Source organism: Rhipicephalus sanguineus, chromosome 1 (assembly GCF_013339695.2).
Source record: "Rhipicephalus sanguineus isolate Rsan-2018 chromosome 1, BIME_Rsan_1.4, whole genome shotgun sequence".
Taxonomy (NCBI): domain Eukaryota; kingdom Metazoa; phylum Arthropoda; class Arachnida; order Ixodida; family Ixodidae; genus Rhipicephalus; species Rhipicephalus sanguineus.
The window spans coordinates 304,542,921-304,562,461 of NC_051176.1; the positions used below are offsets into that span (position 1 = coordinate 304,542,921).

General features: G+C 47.3%; 1 protein-coding gene across 1 annotated transcript in view; it reads right to left on the reverse strand.

Moving 5' to 3' along the window:
- Nucleotides 1-19,541, reverse strand: part of LOC119379391 (phosphatidylinositide phosphatase SAC2) — a 248,652-nt gene that overhangs the window by 150,969 nt on the left and 78,142 nt on the right. The window contains exons 10-11 of the mRNA XM_037648709.2: nucleotides 12,015-12,135; nucleotides 9,045-9,173 (exon numbers count right to left, since the gene is read on the reverse strand). Of these exons, the coding sequence (XP_037504637.1) occupies nucleotides 9,045-9,173; nucleotides 12,015-12,135 (250 nt within the window). The remainder of the gene's footprint in view (nucleotides 1-9,044; nucleotides 9,174-12,014; nucleotides 12,136-19,541) is intronic.

Consider the following 19,541-nt stretch of genomic DNA (forward strand, 5'->3'; position numbering starts at 1 on the left):
GAAAGGTCAAACAGCCCATGGGGTTTCCTGGTTGCTCTAGTTCCAAAGATGGATGATACATATCGCCTTTGTGTGCCGCAGGCTGAATGAGGTTACGAAGAAGGACGCATACCCTCTTCCATCCATTTCATCGTTAGTATCCAACCTAGGCGGGGCGAAGTACTTTACGACGCTCGATGCTAGTCGTGGATTTTTTCAGGTCGAAATGGACGAGCGGGACCGAGAGAAGTCAGCTTTCACATGCCACAGGGGACTTTTCCAATTCAGGAGAATGTCTTTTGGCTTGGTGGGGGCTCCCGCTACTTATCAGAGGCTAATGGACCAAGTTCTGGGAGATGCAAAGTGGCAGCACGCCCTCGCATATCTAGACGACATAGTGGTTTACTCGAAAACGTTCGATGAGCACTTGCGCCACTTAAGAGACGTTCTAGAAAGGCTGAGGTCTGTGGGCATCACTCTGAACCCGAACAAAGCTCAGATAGCGGCAACCCGAATAACATTGTTGGGATTCACGCTTGACGAGGGTCGCATTTTGCCGACTAAGGGTAAGCTCGAAGCGATAGTCAGCTCTCCGTCGCCGAAAGACATCGGCGAGCTGAGGCGCTTTCTGGGGATGGCGAACTTCTATCGCCAATTCATTCCAGACTGTGCAGCAGTGCAGGCGCCTTTGACAAAGCTCTTGCGGAACGGCGAGCGTTGGGTTTGGGGTCAAGAGCAGGAGGCCGCACTGCGTCGCCTCACTAAGTTGCTGGCTAACACAGCTGAACTGCAGCTACCCGATTTGAACAGGGAGTTTGTGATTCAAACAGACGCAAGCGACCTGGGTTTAGGAGCAATTTTGCTTCAGGAGCATGGAGGTGCCCTCCGACCGATTGCGTTCGCGAGCCGTTCGTTAACGCCGGCGGAGAGGAACTACTCGGTAACAGAGAAAGAGTGTCTCGCGATAGTTTTCACTCTCGGTAAGTTTGACTATTACATCGACGGAGTGGCGTTTGTTATTGAGACGGACCACATGGTGCTCACGTGGTTGAGGCGCTTGAACGAACCAAGTGGCCACCTGGCTCGTTGGGCATTGCTTCTGCAGCGTTACGACTTCACCGTACGCTACCGCAAGGGCAAGAACAATGCCGCGGCCGACGCACTATCGCGTGCTCCAGTCCGTCACGAGACTGACCCGGAACGGACTGAGAGCGAGACACTCGAGGTAGCGCTAACGGAAACAGTAGAACAAACGTCAGTTCAAGGCACAAGCGTGAACCACGTAGAGGCTGTCGTTAGCGCGGGGATTGTTTTCAGCAGAAGGGAGCTGTTAGAAGCTCAGCAGAAAGATCCGTTTTGTCGAAAGGTGTTCGACGGGCTCCGGGAGCCGGGTGGCGAGGCCACCGCGCACACGGGGGCAGCTGGTATTGCTGTCGGTGCGGAGCGCTCGGCAACAGCTGGTAATGCTGTGAGCGCGCTGGATTCTTATCTGCTGGATTCTGATGGCGTCCTGCTGAGGTACATCCCATCCGACGATGACACAAGTGAGTCATTCAAGGTCGTGATACCGCGCAAGTTGAGAGGAGCACTGCTTCGCTACTTTCATGACTCGTGCATTGCTGGGCATGCGAGCGGCCCTAAGACTTATGCTAAGTTGTGTCGCCTCGCTACCTGGCCAGGCATGAAGCGGGATGTGATTCGTTACGCCCGTTCCTGCCACGTGTGCCAAAGCGTCAAGCCCCGAGGCGGACGACCGCCCGGCCTCATGCAGCCGATCAACAGCCAGACTCCCTGGCAAATCGCGGCATGTGACGTAATGGGACCGTACCCCACAACTCCTAGCAGAAACAAATTCTTGCTGGTGGTCACGGATCACTTCACTAAGTGGGTAGAACTTTTCCCCCTTAGAAAGCTAACGGCTCGAGTGATCTTGGATAAGTTGATGGAGGTTTTCACCAGGTTTGGTTTCCCTGAGCAGTTGATAACAGACAACGTGTCTTATTTTACTGCGAAGGTGTTTGTTGACACGTGCGCCGCGCATGGCATTAAGTACAAGAAAACAACCACCTACCATGCTCAGTCGAACCCCACGGAACGAGTCAATCGCAACATCAAGCACATGCTTGTCGCGTTCTCTGAAAGGCACAAGGACTGGGATACCTACCTTCCAGAGATCGCGTTTGCGTTGCGATCGACTGTGAACCGCTCGACTGGGTATGCACCTTCTTTTCTAAACCTGGGGAGAGAACTGCCGAATCCGATGGAGACGGTACTCGCGGATCGCAGTGGAGTGCCAGTGGCGTCATCAGCACGAGCTGAATACGCAGCGCAGTTGCGCGAGAAACTAGCGGAAGTTTTACGTAAAGCACGCAGTAATCTCGGCACTGCTAGGGCACAACAGAAGGCGCAGTACGACCACTCGCATCGGAACGTACACTACGAAGTGGGCGATCTGGTGCTGCGACGCCATCATGTTCTTAGCGACGCTAGCAAACAGTTTGCAGCCTCGCTGGCACCGAAATGGTCCGGGCCGTACCGAGTGCGAGAGAAGGTTTCCTCGCTTGTTTATCGGCTTGCGAACATGAAAGGCAAACCGAGCGGCGGACCAGTGCACGTATGCGACTTGAAACGCTACGTGTCACGGGAGGAGCATGGGGACGACTATCAGTCCCCCTCCGAGCCACAGGCGGCGGCTGAGAACGCTCGAAACCGAGTGAAAAGCCCTGAGCCGCGGTACTTCTTGCGAAACAGGCGGAGACAACTCTGCATGTTGGATAAGCAAAAGGGAAATAGGTGCCGCCGGGACGGCTTGGAGAGGAGACCGCCTCCTCACGGCGAGCCCGCACCCACATTACGTCGTCGTCGTCGCAGCCCCACCACCACCAGCAAGCATCGGCATGGACGCCTGACTGGAGGTCGACTGGTACATCCCACCGCCACTTCCACGCTACCCCATCGCACCACCACCCGGCCTCCACACAAGAGGCCCGAAGACCAATGCCAATCCAACTGGGAGAGCCAGCTGCCTCGGGGCCGCAGCCACCGGGACGTGCCAGGGTTGTGTGGACACCCCGATGGCCTATGCTCCCTCAAGGCCACGGCGCAGCACGCCGAAAACCCCGAGCCCCACCAGACCGGAGGAGCCCGAACCATGCTGTAGAGGCCGCCTGGAACGAAACACTTCGTTGACTCGCTCCTCTCAATCACCAACAACGACCAGCGAGGCGGGGCCCAAGGAGGCGCGGTCCGGACCACGGGGCTGCAGGTGCAGGCCAGACCTACTGCAGCAGTGACGGCGGAGGCGACGACTGGGCAAGCCATGACGCAAGTGGGCACGGCAGCGAAGACCGCAACAAGGCCGGTGGTGGCTACTTCGGAGGCAGCGGCGACGCCAGTGGGGGCACCGGCGACACCCACGGCAGAGGGCCAACCGCAGGAGGGCACGGACCTGGACCGATCTGTCCAAGCCTTCCTCGATGAGGAATAACAAAATATTACCTCATGGTTCAGTCTCTGTCGTCCGAGGGCTTTCTTAAGGGGAGGAGGATGTGGGGGAGCACGCGCGCCCATTTCCTTTTTTTAAGGCTGGCGCGATCGCGAACTGACGGCGGGAGCCGGGGGACCACTAGGAGAGGAGCACCGTCGCCTTTCCGGACAACCCCTTCTTTCCCGCCACTCCGCGCGCCAATCCTCGCTTCCCGGCTCGCGGGAAAGGGAAGTCGCCCTGCGAGGTAATCAACCCTCGCGGTGGGGAGGGACACGGGAGGTGAACAAAACTGCCGACCAGGCAGAGAGACGGTCTCTCATGCCCTGCTGACCTGCGAAGTAACACCTCACCGCCCCGAGACCCGCCAGCCGAACATCGACCGAAGGTGTAAGCCATACCCTTTGTTTTCTACGAGAGCGGACTATCCCTCTACGCGACATTTACGCGTTATTGCTAGCGTAGCAATAAAGTGTTGTTTGTTGTTCTAGCCTGTTGCCTTATTCGCCCGGACCCGTCGTAGCTGCGATGACGCGCGCTACGGGAAGGGGACGTTGACACGGTACGACTATTTGCGGCTGGGACCGGAGCTAGGCTTCTGCACCAGCCGTGCATAGAGCGGACCCCTTCAAGTGCCCCTGGTCTCCGTGGTACTACCTGGATGTCCTTGGAAATTTCTCGGAATGGACTTGTTCCATCTCAATGGCCAGACAATCATCTTGATGGTAGACTATCACTCAAGGTGCCCAGAGGTGGCGACCCTAAGAAGCATGATGGCTCAAGCAGTCATTGACGCTCTGAAGTGTATCTTTGCCAACCATGGCAAGAGGTCAGGTCAGACAATGACCCACCATTCTCATCGCAAGAGTTTGCGGCAGTCGCAGTGTCATACACCTTAAACCGTGCAAGCAGCAATCCACACTATGCTCACTCAAACAGAGAGGTGGAGGGAATAGCTCAGACAATCAAGGAACTATTGAGCAAATCAAAGGATCCTCATCTGGCCCTCCTCCGCTACTGGGATACTCCAGGAGTCGAACGCTTCAGTCCGGCTCAGCTGTTGATGGGATGACAACTAAGAACCAGAGTGCCCCAGCAAGACTCCCAGCTGTGTCCCAACTGGCCACCAAGGAGAGATGTCGTCACCAAGGATGAGGTCTACAAGTGGCAGCAGACAGGCAACTACAACAGACATCATGGAGCTCAAGACCTGCCATCACTCCAAACAGGCCAGGGCGTCTGGGTGCAACCCCACCAAGTTAAGGCTACGATCCTGAGCCCGGCACAAACACCAAGATGCTATGTGATTGAAACGGAGCGAGGTGGTATCCTACAACACAATCGGCGTCACCCAGTGCCTTTTGCAGCCCCTGCTTCCAGAGAGGTACCACTGCCATCAGATGAGCAACAACCACTGCTGCAGGAACCCCAGCCTGCTAACCCGATGAAACCCTTGGACAGCCCCCTGCAGTCAAGGACCGGAGTGATGGTGTCATACGAACATGTTACAGCCGGTGTGTTGTTCGGCCAGACTGTCTAAACTTGCAAAGTGTTTGGCTTCCTCCATCTTCTGCTTGATCTTCAAAGGGTGAGATATAGAAGCCGCCACAGTTAGCCTCTGTGTTAGGCTGCCACCAGAAAGTGGCACCACCTGTAACTTGTGTGTATATTGTGGGGGTGCTATCAGCCCCTGTAAAGTTGTCTGCGCCTCATGGCGCACGCGCGCCTCGCGGAGACATCGGCGCATGAAAAAAATTCCACGTATTCCCGAAGTGTGGCAGCACATGCAAAGCAAGAGAAATGATTGAAAAAGGCGCGCACTTTAAACCAGCTGCACCACGAACGCGCTCGAGTGGACAAGCGATAGCCGGTGCTTCAGGAATACGTGGAATTTTTTTCATGCGCCGATGTCTCTCCGTTGTATTTCTTTTTTGCTTCCCATAACGGCGCGCCGGCTATCGCTTGCCCACTCAAGCGCGTTCATGATGCAGCTGGTTTAAAGTGCGCGCCTTTTTCGATCATTTCTCTTGCTTTGCATGTGCTGCCACACTTCGGGAATATGTGGAATTTTTTTCATGCGCCGATGTCTCCGTTGTATTTCTTTTTTGCTTCCCAAAACGGCGCGCCGGCTATCGCTTGCCCACTCAAGCGCGTTCATGATGCAGCTGGTTTAAAGTGCGCGCCTTTTTCGATCATTTCTCTTGCTTTGCATGTGCTGCCACACTTCGGGAATATGTGGAATTTTTTTCATGCGCCGATGTCTCCGCTGTATTTCTTTTTTGCTTCCCAAAACGGCGCGCCGGCTATCGCTTGCCCACTCAAGCACGTTCGTGGTGCAGCTGGTTTAAAGTGCGAGCCTTTTTCGATCATTTCTCTTGCTTTGCATGTGCTGCCACACTTCGGGAATACGTGGAATTTTTTTCATGCGCCGATGTCTCTCCGTTGTATTTCTTTTTTGCTTCCCAAAACGGCGCGCCTGCTATCGCTTGCCCACTCGAGCGCGTTCGTGGTGCAGCTGGTTTCAAACACGCGCCTTCTTCGATCATTTCTCTAGCTTGGAATGTTCTGCCGCGCTTCGGGAATACATGAAATTTTTGTAATGCGCCGATGTCTCTCCGTCTTTTTTTTTTTTTGCTTTCCAAAGAGGCGCGGTGGCTTTCATTTGCGCATCAAAACGCGCGCCCGCGGTCCGGCTGGTTTCGGTTTCATCCTTCGGATGGTTTTCGCTTCTTGCGCCCGCGAAGCTGATGGCTGTTTGGTTTCTAATCTCTCAAAGGGTGACCGCTTGTTACTCTCTCGTTTATTGCTCCCCGGGGCGCGATTACATCTGTTTCCGTGCGGTGCTAAATTACACAAACGATGCCGCCGTGATAAGACGAAGGTGATAAGACGTGTTGGTGATAAGACGAAGGATTACTGTAGCTTTTTCACTCGTTTTCCTTTCCGAACGGGCGCACAACCATAGAGTTTTCTTCTGTGCGCTCACTGACGCAGTTCGCACGCTATGGAAGCGCGCGCCGGTTGCTCTGCTGCCGATGAGTAGAGCAGCGATTCCTCCGTTGCGGACTATTCCCCAAGTGCCGAATAAAAATCTGATTCATTGGATTGCAGTTTGTCAGACGAGGATTTTTTGACGAGTTCAGACTCCGATGACGATCAAGGAGTGACATCTGAAAAGCGTGCACGGCGAGCCATGCTTCAAAGAATATCACACGCTGAAAAGTTTTTAGTGTTAGAGCACGAACATCTTTAACCGGAAAAGTACTGTGGTGCGCTTACCGTAAAATGCCGAGCAAGCCCCCCCCCCCCACAGTGAAGGATAATCCGACCAGATTTGGAGGGGGGCGCTTGCCATGTTCCGGACCGAAATTCAAGATGGCGGTGGGAAAGCAGCTAAAAATAAAAAAAAATTCACATCCATGTTTCCAATGAAATGCTTTATTTATTAACTGTTTTTATTCCCTCTCGTCCCTGTCAAACCATTGAAGCAGCGACCGGTTTGACCAATACACGACCGGCCACATGACAACGGAGTTTCATAAGCAACATTAGATACGCATTCAGTGTACTCATTCTTGTGGTTCTTTTTACACAGGCGATGCTCGTCTTGAAAAAAAGTGGCCGCAGCGGAGGAGGGGGAAGGGGGGGGGGAGGCGCTTGCTCGGTTACTGGCGTTTATTTCAGATCTCTCAGATCTTCCGGAAAAGGGAGGGGGGCGCTTGCTCGGGTGGGGGGCTTGCTGGGCATTTTACGGTATTTTTGTATGTCTGTGAGCTATGTTTAACAGACTGCATAATTTTTATTTATAAAAAACTGTTTTTTAGGATTTTTTAGGTTTTTTAGGAAAGTTTTTTTTTAGGATTTTGCTTGATTTTACTACGAATAAAGCATGTTATGTAACAACAAAAATTATTTTTTTTGTCACATTACGGTCACGAAAAAAAAATTTAGACAAATTTTTAATGAAATAGAATCGTCTGAAAAATTTATTTCAGCAACAAAAAAATTACACATTTTTGGACTGGATTTTGCAAAAAAATTCGACCCTCAAATAGATACTGGCTTCTAATTTTTTAATGAATTTTTTATCAATGATTGCCACCAGTACCTACACAAGTTTTTTGAAAATCCTATAATTTTCACCCCAGGCAAATATTTGAACATGGAGCAAATCAATTAGAAAGCACATGTTTATTGTCATTGCTGTGCTAGTGTTGTTTGAAATTTTAATGTACGATCTGCCTTCACTTCAAGCAGTACCAAAGGGCACAGGTAACTAAGGCTGCCTACAGCACTGGTCTTTACTCACAGGATGCTTAATAAATGTATTTTGGCTGTGTGTGTTTTGTACTGTCGAGGTTGTAGCATTGCATATGCATCTGTCGTAAAGCTGATGCCCAGTCTAAGCAGAAGTGCTGCTGAGTGTCAGCCTCACGGGTTTCACCAATGTGTAGAGCACTTTGGTTCCAAACTGAAGGGTTTATACATAGCTGATCACACAGAGGCAGCGTAAACACCAAACTATATTCACCATGAGAGCGATAACACTGCCTCTGTTACAAGCCAGAGTTTAGGCTCGAGCAACAATGTGATTACTGGCAACAGTGCTGCATATTTCAAACCACAATGGGTATTGCAGGTACAGAAGACTTGCAGTAACTATGGGTCAATTCAAACTAACTTCAAATTTTTGGTTGGCTTGCTACATTTTCAATGCATTTTAAAGTCACTTGATCCAAACTGTTTCACTGCATAAATTCGGTCAATTGATACTTTCTGCTTGTCCATGCCCAAAAATATCTGCTTCCCTTGTTACTTCAGCTGAAAACTTGCATTCTTATATCACTGACAGTTGCAACTAAAGCTGACTGCCTGCCTACAATGTGGCCAAAGTGGCAAAACTAGTAAAACCTCGTGCACCAACAATCGTGTGTTGAACTAGAAAGAAAGAAACAAATAATAAAAAAAGGAACCAAGATGGCCTGGCCTTCAATATCACATGACGATAGATGCGAAAATGCCTGAGGCCCGTGTACTTAGATTTAGGTGCACAATAAAGAACCCCATGCGATCGAAATTTCCGGAGCCCTCCACTACGGCGTCTCTCATAATCTTAGGTTTTGAGACGTTAAACCCTAACAATTATTACTGAATATCGCATGCGGAATGTTTCTCAAGTCGCTTTCGCTGCTGTACACTGGTGCCATCCAAAGAAGCGTACTGAGATTGGGAAGGGGCTACCAGCTGTCCCGGGACAGAGCACATTTTGTCCCTTAATTATGCGTATGCTCGTTGACAAGTAAGAACCTTACTGGCAATCATTCAGAACTGTCTATGAGATTGCTGCAGCCCTTGGAAACAATAAATAAAAGTGCACATCACTTTCCTTTTGAGCCCCTCTCATCCCACTCGCTTTACGAATCTCCTGAATTTATTTTGAGGAGTATGCATGTGTGAATGTTTCATTGCAGCACAAGATGGTATGTTAGCACGAGAACTTCTGGTAATTCAAACTAATTCCTGGCGTATCTTCAATCAAGGTGCCAATAAAATCAAAAAGCACATTACTGCGACCACATACCTTGAGAGCTACTGTGCCTGCATACTGGCGGCTGATAATGTCCCCATTGTTGGCCCATAACATTTGGAAAATGCGCCGGCAAGCTGTAGGCAGCACTCCCTCAGGTGGCAGCAAGCCCAGTCGAACAAACTGGAAAACATATGTTGATTCAGAATGAGTCAATGCAAAACAACACTTTTAGGGTGTGGTGCATGGGAATGCTGTGTTGAACACAGCATAAATGTAATATATGGCTCAAGAGTTCAGGGTTTTCATCGGTAGCACTTTTGGGTTATGTAAGAGGCCAAATTGTATTCACCACTCCACTTCATTTACTCACTTTGTCAATTTATTAATTTAACCCTGCAGGTCCATTAAAGAACAAGTAAGGAAGGACAATCACACAAAGTACAATGAAGGGAAAATCAGGCAAAGCAAAACGTATAAATGCATATCTACATCATATACGAACAATAGACAGGTTTAATAAAATAAATGATATAATGCCAAGACACTGGAAAAAGAAAACGCAGTGCTTAGGGAACAACTTTCGTACTGCAGTATGAACGTGGTTAATATGCTTCACCTCATTACACCCCCGTATTGCGGCAAAGCTGCCTTTCAAGGTCCGTTACGGTCGAACTTAGCCAAAAGACAGTCAACGTCCGTTTGGAAGTGGTCCCTAGATTTTCAATATGCTTCACCTCCTCACACCCCCGTATTGCGGCAAAGCTGCCTTTCAAGGTCCGTTACGGTCGAACTTAGCCAAAAGACAGTCAACGTCCATTTGGAAGTGGTCCCTAGATTTTCAATATGCTTCACCTCCTCACACCCCCGTATTGCGGCAAAGCTGCCTTTCAAGGTCCGTTACGGTCGAACTTAGCCAAAAGACAGTCAACGTCCGTTTGGAAGTGGTCCCTAGATTTTCAATATGCTTCACCTCATCACACCCCCGTATTGCGGCAAAGCTACCTTTAGAGTTCCGCTACGGTCGCAAATGTATTAACTCAAGAAAACGCTGCTTCCAACATGGAGGTGAAAGATGTGGCAGAGTTGGGGGCTCAATTAATGCTGTTTTGGACCTGAAATTTGGGCAGGAAGTCCGAAAAATCGGACGCCGAAGTTTTTTAGCATCCAAAATTTCAGATGTTCTTATATATCGACGTCTACGAGGCAGATTTGGGACTCCGGACTTGAAGGGAGTACACCCTTGTCCGCCACATCAGTTGGGCTTCCAGAGAAGTTAAAAGAGGAGGAGAGGCTGAGGAAATGGCATCTCTGCCTATCACGTGTAAAGTGTTGTCGGCAACACTTTGGTTGCACCATATCATGTACATAAATACAATTCGGCCTCTACATTGCCTCACTCTTGATAAGAACGACAACTATGAAATATGACCCCACCAGCGCTTCATCAACCTAGCGAAAAGAAACTTTCATGTTGCGATCTCACAAGAACATACTTAGGGATTCTCCGCAACTTTTTCTGTAATTTCACTTCAAATTATTCGAAAAATGTTTGAGAAATATTCGAAAATTATTCGAAATTATTCGATTCAATTCGCACTCAATCTTTATTATTCGAATTCGCTTCGCACCCAAAATTTTGCTATTCGCACAGCTCTAGTTTTCATTAAAACCATAAATTTTTGTGGCAGATGAATCACTGTGACTGAACACCGAGAAGCTTGGAAATGACCAAGAGGGAAGATTTTAACATGAAGTGTGGCAATGAACACATGAGTAGGTGCCTAACCATGAAACTGCCAAAAACCAAGCAAAATGAAAGCTTGTGGGAATTTGGCAGACAGCAGTATCAGGGCCCAAGGACTGGGTAGCAGCCAGCATAGCTGTAGCGGTTACAACCATCGGGATAGTGGAACACTTCTTTTTGTATGAAAACACCCATAGACGTACTTGTGACCGCACTGTTCTGATGCATAGAACTGCTCACAGGAAAGCCATCATCGATGCACCTGTCGTTTTCAAAATCCCTTTTTCGTGGCCCACCAGAAAAAGCCATCATCTTAACATTGTTCCATTGAATTCATCGATTGATTGTTTTGGGTTTTCCTTTTTACAGCATAATACTGGAATTTGGAACGGCCTTTGGGTATCCTTGAGGGAGTTACCAAATGATGAATTTGCAGACCAGTTGCCTAATTATGTTCATTAATCAACCATCTTCCTCTGATGTCGTTTTTCTCTTTTCTTTGCATCTAGCATGTATTCAGTTGATTGACAATATGCACTCCTTCAACGTCACACTATGCAAGATGACACTGTATGTAAATAAACAACATAAAATAAATAATATATTTTTCTATTTATGCGGTTCTGCATACCAAAACAACAATCTGATTTGAAGGCATACTGTAATCCCAGATTAATTTTGACCACCTGGAGTTCTTTGATGTGCACTTAAATCTAAGTACCTGAGCATTCTTACATTTTGGTCCCTTTGGTACTTGCATCAAAGTTGGCCTACAGCAGCTGGTATTGGACCCATGACCTCAAGCTCAGCAAGAAATAATATTAGATGCAACTAGCAACAAATGTGTACAGCTAGTAATTTCCAAAATTATTTAGCATCATGCTCAAAGACAGGTGGTTCTGGTAGACTGTTCCAGGCTTCAATGAAATTAGAGAGGAATTATTTGTTAAATGCGTGGGTTTTACTGCAAACATGTTAAAGGCTCATTGAGCTGAGCATGTGATGAGATGGGCACGCGAGTGTAATAAGTATTGCGCCAATGAGCCATACAAATGTGGAAAGTGCATTTTGTGAAAGATACCAAGTAGCGAGTTTTACTGTTAGGAGGGCTAAAGGCTGGGGTTCCAGAGATTATTTCATGTTGCTTAGATTGTAACTGCCACATTATGATAGTGGCAGCATGATTAGACAGGTAATTCTGATGAGTACTCCATATGAATAATGTGCACTGCAGTAGAAATGAAGCTTGTGGACCGATAAGAGTCCTTAGTACCAACCTGAGTGTCCATGGCAGTCTTGGCAATGGCTGTTTGCACAATATTTGTTCTATCCAAGCAGTCAATGCAGTTCACTCGAAATACACCTCTCTGACCACATATAAGTCCCTGTTGGTCCAACCTTAGAAAGGAAGAGGTCACAATAGGTGTATCCATCAATTTCGTATCCAAACTGCCGAAAATGCCAAAGAATGGTGATACTGCTTTGCAGCACTTGCACTGTTTGCCAACACTGCATCAAAAATATCTCAATCCTGTATGAAAATTCACAGAAACCTATGCACCTCAAGTTCCAAAAATGTTGTAAGGCAAGTAACTTTTTTTCACAGTGCAGCAAATTAACATTACGTTGCTAAATGATGTTACTAAGCAAAAGCTAGACAAAATACCCTAAAAACAAGCTAATAGCTATCTGCCTTCATGGCAACTTGATCTGCAAGTTGAGGGACATACAGGTTCGACCTGGTGTTTATGTTTATACCAGGCGCTTTTTCTTATCTTGGTTTAGCGGGCCCCTTCAAAAATCTTGTTTGTACACCAGAAGAGCATCCAGGAGTGTTCTAACACAGTAATTTTTACCAAAAGGTTAAGTATCAATTCAAATTGAAACTAAGAAACCTCTGCAAAGCCATGGTGAAGACAGCTACCTTCTTTGCACGATCTCTCATAGCCCAAACTAGGGCTGTCCAATCCTCTACCAAGCCAAGAGCCTACACAGCACAATCCTTTGCTCCCTCCTTTTCTCGTTGATGCAATTTTACCCACCAAAATAACAGAGAGCTGAGCTAGTTGGTATGTATTCATTTTAAAGAGAAAGGGTGTGCAGGGCATGCAAACATAAGACAGGGTGTGCAAACATAAGTGTTCCTTAACGTTTTAGGAGCAATATTTCCTGGCAATATTCTCCTAGATCAGGGCTGGGCAAAGATACTTTGAAATTGTATCTTAAGATACTTCGATACATTCTCAAATTTGTCAATATATATATATATATATATATATATATATATATATATATATATATATATATATATATATATATATATATATATAAGGCAGCATTAAACGCCTATGCACATAAATGTTCGCTTGGAAATTTATTAACTGCGACCAATTGCATTTCATTTGGATGAAAACTCTGTTAGTATCTCAAAAATTTTTGTACTTCTTGTTCAAGCTATATCTGTTTCATTCCGAAACAACTTATTGGCGCTGTTTTAGCTACTTAACATGATAGCTCTTTATACACTTCGCCGATAGCGGTTCTCGCTTGTAGCTTTTGTAACTGATGGGAGCTAGTCGCTGCTCTGCTTGCCGACCAGCAAGCGGGTTGGCAAGTGACCATATGAACTTCAATAAAAAGCCTCTGCACGATGGTGCAAATACCACTGTGGAGTTCTATCTTGCCGGTAAACATATCACGGTTTTAGCAATGACGGATCACCGGACAGGTGTACGTCACCAAGAACATGTGCAGCCCTGTAACGTTTCAGACGTATTGTACAGTTACACAAAACGCTGCAGGACACCGCTGCTATTCACGTTATTGGCGCTTATAGATCCGATTACCTGGTGATTAACAACAGTAAAAGAATTCAGGGAAGCCTAAACAACGAAAACAAATATATCTAAGTAAAATAGAAAAGCGGTTCCGTATCAAAAACAGCGAATAAGTATAGAAACACGCTATAGGAGGCACCCCTAAGTGCTAGCTTAGGCACTGCGTTTTGCGTCGAAAAACCACGACATGATTATGAAAGACGCTCTATAGAGGGCTCCGGAAGTTTTGACCACCTGGGGTTCTAAAAGCTACATATAAGCACACGGGCCTCTACCATTTTCCCTCCATCAAAATCCGGCTACCGCGACCTTCGGGCCAGCAGTCAAGCGCCATAAAGCACTGGACCACCGTGGCGGGCAACCCCTACTAGCTACGACAATTAAATTCAGTGCCTATGGAAAACGGCCGTAAAACGACTCTTTGGGACGCTCATGAGAAAAACGGGGCATGTGGTATAACAGTGTTTCTCGAATATCTTTGCCAACATATTTAAGATGGCACCTAATAATTTACGTTACAATGCAAACTGAAATTTGCTAATTTACTTAGCAGTAAGCAGAATTATCGTTACTGTATACTCCAGGCGCGCCCGGATGACTATATATTTGTTCTCAACATCACCTTTGCATAACAGTAAACTGAAGTGGAATATAAGTATATAAACTTATATTCCACTTGAAGAAGAACAGCAGCAGAAATGACGCGGACAGTTAAAACTAGGCATAAAGCAGAGAGTTTACATTGGCAGCACGTTAAAGGCATATTGCAGTAAGCAGACCGGCAGAAAAAAAACAATATAGGGACATAGGTAATGTACGGCATGGAAAAGAAGGACAGCTAAGAAATAACTTCTGCTAACAATCAAATTATGATTTTAAAAACTCTTTGAATAAAAGAAAAACAGACGTACGCCAAGATAGTGCCTGTTAGGTGAATGCTTGTTCTGTTAAATCCAGCATCGGTACCGCTGGTGCTATAGCTGTTATAATCTTATTTGCATATAAGTTAATCTCATTGCATGTAATGCAAATTTACATTCACGAGATCCTTCAAATCGCCGAAGTATGAAAGCCACGAGAGGCAAAGCAACCCGCCATTCTTGCATTCTTCAGACTTCGTAACGAAGCACCACACAAGAGGAACTTCGATAATGACTTTACAGCGGCATCAGCATGTGTGCAAAAGATGCCGTATGCATTGTAGTAAGCAGCACAGGAGAGTGGCTAAGTGCCAAGTGTCATGGCACTGACAAAACTAAAAAAAAAAACGATTAAACAAAACTTTGGCTGGGCGCCGACGTTCGCGCGCTTGTCTGTCGAGACGACGCGAGCGCCACCTCATAACTCTGCTCAACCAATATATAGGGACGTTCAGACCTCATCGCCTATCCTCGCTGGAAAACACTCGTGGAAAGATAAAATAATGTCACTGTCTTTAGTTTTATTCCGGTGACTCAGTGGCAGCAGTATCAGCTTGAGAAGCTCGAGCTCAGCCAAAGTTTATTGCTTCGCACGGTGGTGGTGCGATCGCAATATCTTGTATCTTAAGATACACGATACATTCTTCAATGTATCAGAAATACAGGTACAGATACTTGTTTTGCGAAACGTATCGCGATACAGATACAAGATACCCAAAAAGTATCTGAGATAGTATCGAAGATACATGTATCTTCGATACTGCCCAGCACTGTCCTAGATCTTCTAAACCACTGTTAAACTTCTCGTCGAAACACTGTAAGATTGTAAAAAACAGTATAGCCATGTCAAGCCTCAAGTCTTCTCTCCCTAAGTCATGTGAACACAAAATTAGTGCCAGCTTTAACGCACAGATTACGCGTCTTGTAGGTGTAGGTTATCCTCGTGTGGCAGTGGCCACTGTCGCTGAACGTTTAAAGAAATCCATTTTGTTAAGTCCGAGCATGGTTGCAGAAAGCAATAGCAAAAAGCATGTCGTCAGTATTCCTTATATTCATTGCGTATCTCATAGGCTAAAGAAAGTAGGGGGTAGATACGGCGTTAATGTTGTTTCTACGGCTGCCAATAAGCTAGGTAAGATATGTGCCGCAGTACAGAGGAAGAATGAGCGGGTGACAACAAGCGGACTGATATTTGTTTTATGAAACATACCAACAAATTTACTGATTGCCGTACATGTGCGGTGTATAAGATTCCGTTTAGCTGCGGCCGCTTTTACGTAGGGCAAATGGGTCGCTGAGTTAACCAGAGATTAATGGAACATAAGAGATCGCTAACTGGAGGCTCATTACCTAATCTACCTTTTAGGGGTAAGATGGCTGAAACTGAATTGGGAGCAGTTTTTGGAGCAGCAATATTTCGATTCTGGAGCAGAAGAACCTTGATTTGGAGCGGTTAGCGGCATTTAATATGTCGTCCTAGGAGCTTGAAAAAACAAATTTGTAGCAACTTGGGGGGACAAGTACATATTTTAATTGGCTTAGAATACACATAACACTGAAGCAGCCTTTGAGAAAGTTTTTTTAGCAGATTATCGCCAGGTATGAACTGCACTACCTTTTTCCATACCATGCGACCTATCTAGCCCATGTAACAAACATATGAAATAATTAAAGAAAGGTTCTGGAAACTACGTTCACTTCAAACATTTAAAAAAGAAAAAAGAAATAAACGAAAAAGCTTCACACTTATCAACAATAAAAGAATTGTCATTGCACAGGAACTGTAGTTACATAGCGGTAGACCTTTGCTTAAGATCAGTGATATGATTTAGCAGATTACTGCTTTGGCTTTTTGTACATCTGCTTATTTAGCTCTTCAAGCTTCCCAAGGGCTTCCTGTAGGTCAGTGTTACTCTCTCTCAGGAGAACATCACAGTAAGCGCCTTCAGCTATCTGCTCGGCCGCACGGTTGACATAGCGTCATCTGTACTGCACGCTTTTAACAGACAACAAAAGCATGTTGCACCACTGTTCGCTGCCACCTCGTGCGGGACCACCTTCAAGAGTGCGGTGCGGGTGCCAAGAAACCTCACCACATTGACTATCTTGTCAAACGCGCGAGTATGACACTGCAAAAGTAGCACCGTTGTAAGTGTAGTGTACGCTTTTATTGGGGGACAACACAAATGCGCTTTGCATGAGTCCGCTGCCGCCTTCTCGTGCGAAACCGCTAGAGCAGGGGTTCTCAAACTTTCTGGCCTTGGGGAACCCCAACGGCTTTTCTACAGTGCCACGGAACCCCTAACTTTTTCTGCAGCATGGAGACAATCGAAAGCAGCGTGGAGGTGGGGAAGGTAGGTTATAACACCTCTCGACGCGCACAACCACGGTATCAACACTGCCCGCATTGGCCTGTTCTCTCTTCTTTAATATCGAAGGTCATCGCCGTTGATGTGAACTCCCGATAATACATAGACTTGTGATTCCCCCTCCCCCCCATCCCTAAGCCGCGAGTCATGTGAAGCGCCCGCCGACTATACACTACATTCTTCAGGCACCGCACAGCGTAAGCAATGTGTTCACACAAACGAAGCACCGGACATACAGAGGCCTGTTTTATTTTTTGCCAAACAAAAAAGGAGGCATGCCAGTCGCACAGCGAAACGGCCGTCGACCGCTACACCGGTCGTAAAGGAAGCCTAAATGCTCGTGTAGCCCACAGCCGGCCCGAAGTGACGCCTCTTACGCGTATCAAAGCGCTCATTGTGCTTTTTGATTACAAAACCGAAATATCACAGCGTATGAAAGCTGCCACGTGATTGCCGACGTGCCATGAGCCATGAATAAAGCGCCGAAGTGCCCGTTAATCTCGTTTGAACTGGTTTGAACACTCACGAGCATGAACTACCAGCGCTCTGAGCGTTCTGTCACCATGGGTCCGTAAATTGTGCAAGTTCCATGGCGCGCACTAGACGTCAAGTCTTTAGTACTGCTACCACGTGGATGTGGTGTGCGATGGCTTCGTTAAATGCAAAATGCAATGCAAACTTGCTAGTCTAAGTAAATGACCTAGTTGCTGATGGGGGTAAAACGGGAGCGGGTTGCATTCATTCTGGCCGGCCAGCTCGCGGAACCCTATTATGTCTTTCACGGAAACCCTCGGTTCCGCAAAACCCAGTCTGAGAACCCATGCGCTAGAGCCTCGCAGAGACACGTCACATGCAAGAAGGAAGCTAACTAACGCCGCGTTGACGCAACAAGGTACTAACCCACGGCAAACGCACGCATAGGTGACCACACGCAGCAGTGTCGACACAAAAAAACGCAGCTACCGGATGAACACGCCACGCACAACAAAGGACCTGAAAGTCAACCTCGCTACGCATGCCACTGGGTATTGTTTTTGCTAAGTGAGAGTAGCGCCAGAACACACCTAGCGAGTAGAGGCAGCACGCTCGGGGCACGGCAGGACATTTTTGCGGCGTCATGCATATTTACAACAGTCCAGAGGAGATTATGACGGCGCTATCGTAGCCTTCATTAGAAAGGTGCATAGAAGAAACATGCTGAAGGGGTCTGCTCTATGCACGGCTGGTGCAGAAGCCTAGCTCCGGTCCCAGCCGCAAATAGTCGTACCGTGCACGTGTCAACGTCCCCTTCCCGTAGCGCGAGTCATCGCAGCTACGACGGGTTCGGGCGAATAAGGCGACAGGCTAGAACAACAAACAACACTTTATTGCTGCGCTAGCAATAACGCGTAAATGTCGCGTAGAAGGATAGTCCGCTCTAGTAGAAAACAAAGGGTAACGCTTACACCTTCGATCGATGTTCGGCTCGCGGAACTTGGGGCGGTGAGGTGGTACCTCGCAGGTCAGCAGAGCAAGAGAGGCCGTATCCCCGTCTGCTCGGTTGTTTTATTCACCTCCCGTGTCCCTCCCCACCACGAGGGTTGTTTCCCTCGCAGGGCGAGTTCCCTTTTCCGCGAGCCGGGATGCGAGGATTGGCGCGAGGAGCGGCGGGAAAGAAGGGCTTGTCCGGAAAGGGCGACGGTGCTCCTCTCCTAGCGGTCCCTTGGCTCCCGCCGTCAGTTCGCGATCGCGCCAGCCTTTAGGAAAGGAAATGGGCGCGCGTGCTCTCCCACAATGCTTAGGCACGTCTAATGTGTTCTGCGAACGCCTCATCTTCTTGGTATTCCTGGTGCTGCTTGGAAACTCAGCCTTTTTTCCCCACTGAAGCTGACATGGAAATCAAAATTCTAGCTCTTGAGGCTGTTTTGGAGCAGTTCAGCGTAATTTCTGCAATTTTTATGCTTCTGGAGCAGCTTGGTGCAGGAAAACGGAATCGTATCAAAAATGCGCAATTGCGCAGCTGTCTCACCCCCGATCTTCACATTGTCGTGACTGTAAGTGCACACCAAAATTCGATGAATGTGCGATCCTGTACCGGCATAAGAATTAAGAAACGCGTTTAATGGCTGAGGCCTGGCATATCGATAATAGTGGTAGCGCATGTGTGAGCTAACCATCGATTAACCTGCACAAAGAAGAAACCCCTGCATTCAGGTGTCTGAATAGTTACCTCTCACGTAGACCACCACGCGTGCCGGATTGATAGGTTCGCCTATTGCTTGGGCATGCGCAGATAAGTTTTCATGCCTTCTTTCTTCTCTGCTGTTGTGAGCCTTTCTAGTTGTTAGTCGGCGTTTGTGGTGTCTTGACTTTTCTCTTGTGTCCGTGTTTGCACGCCCTGTCTCTTTAACATGATTACCCACCAAGTGTGTCACAAGAATCTCCGTGTTTACACTGCTGCTGACTATTTGTGTGATGCAGGCACTATTCACTAAAGAAAAGCTTTACATTAGGAAGCAGACCTGGATTTCTCATAATCACCAGAACTGCAATTTTTCTAGCTAAAATGGGGAAAGCCACTTATATGGATGTAAAGCATGACATCAAAAAATGCCATATAAAACATCATTTAAGAAAAAACATGCATCCAAACAATAAAGATAAAAAAAACTGCTTCCAGGATCAGGCCACTCTCACGA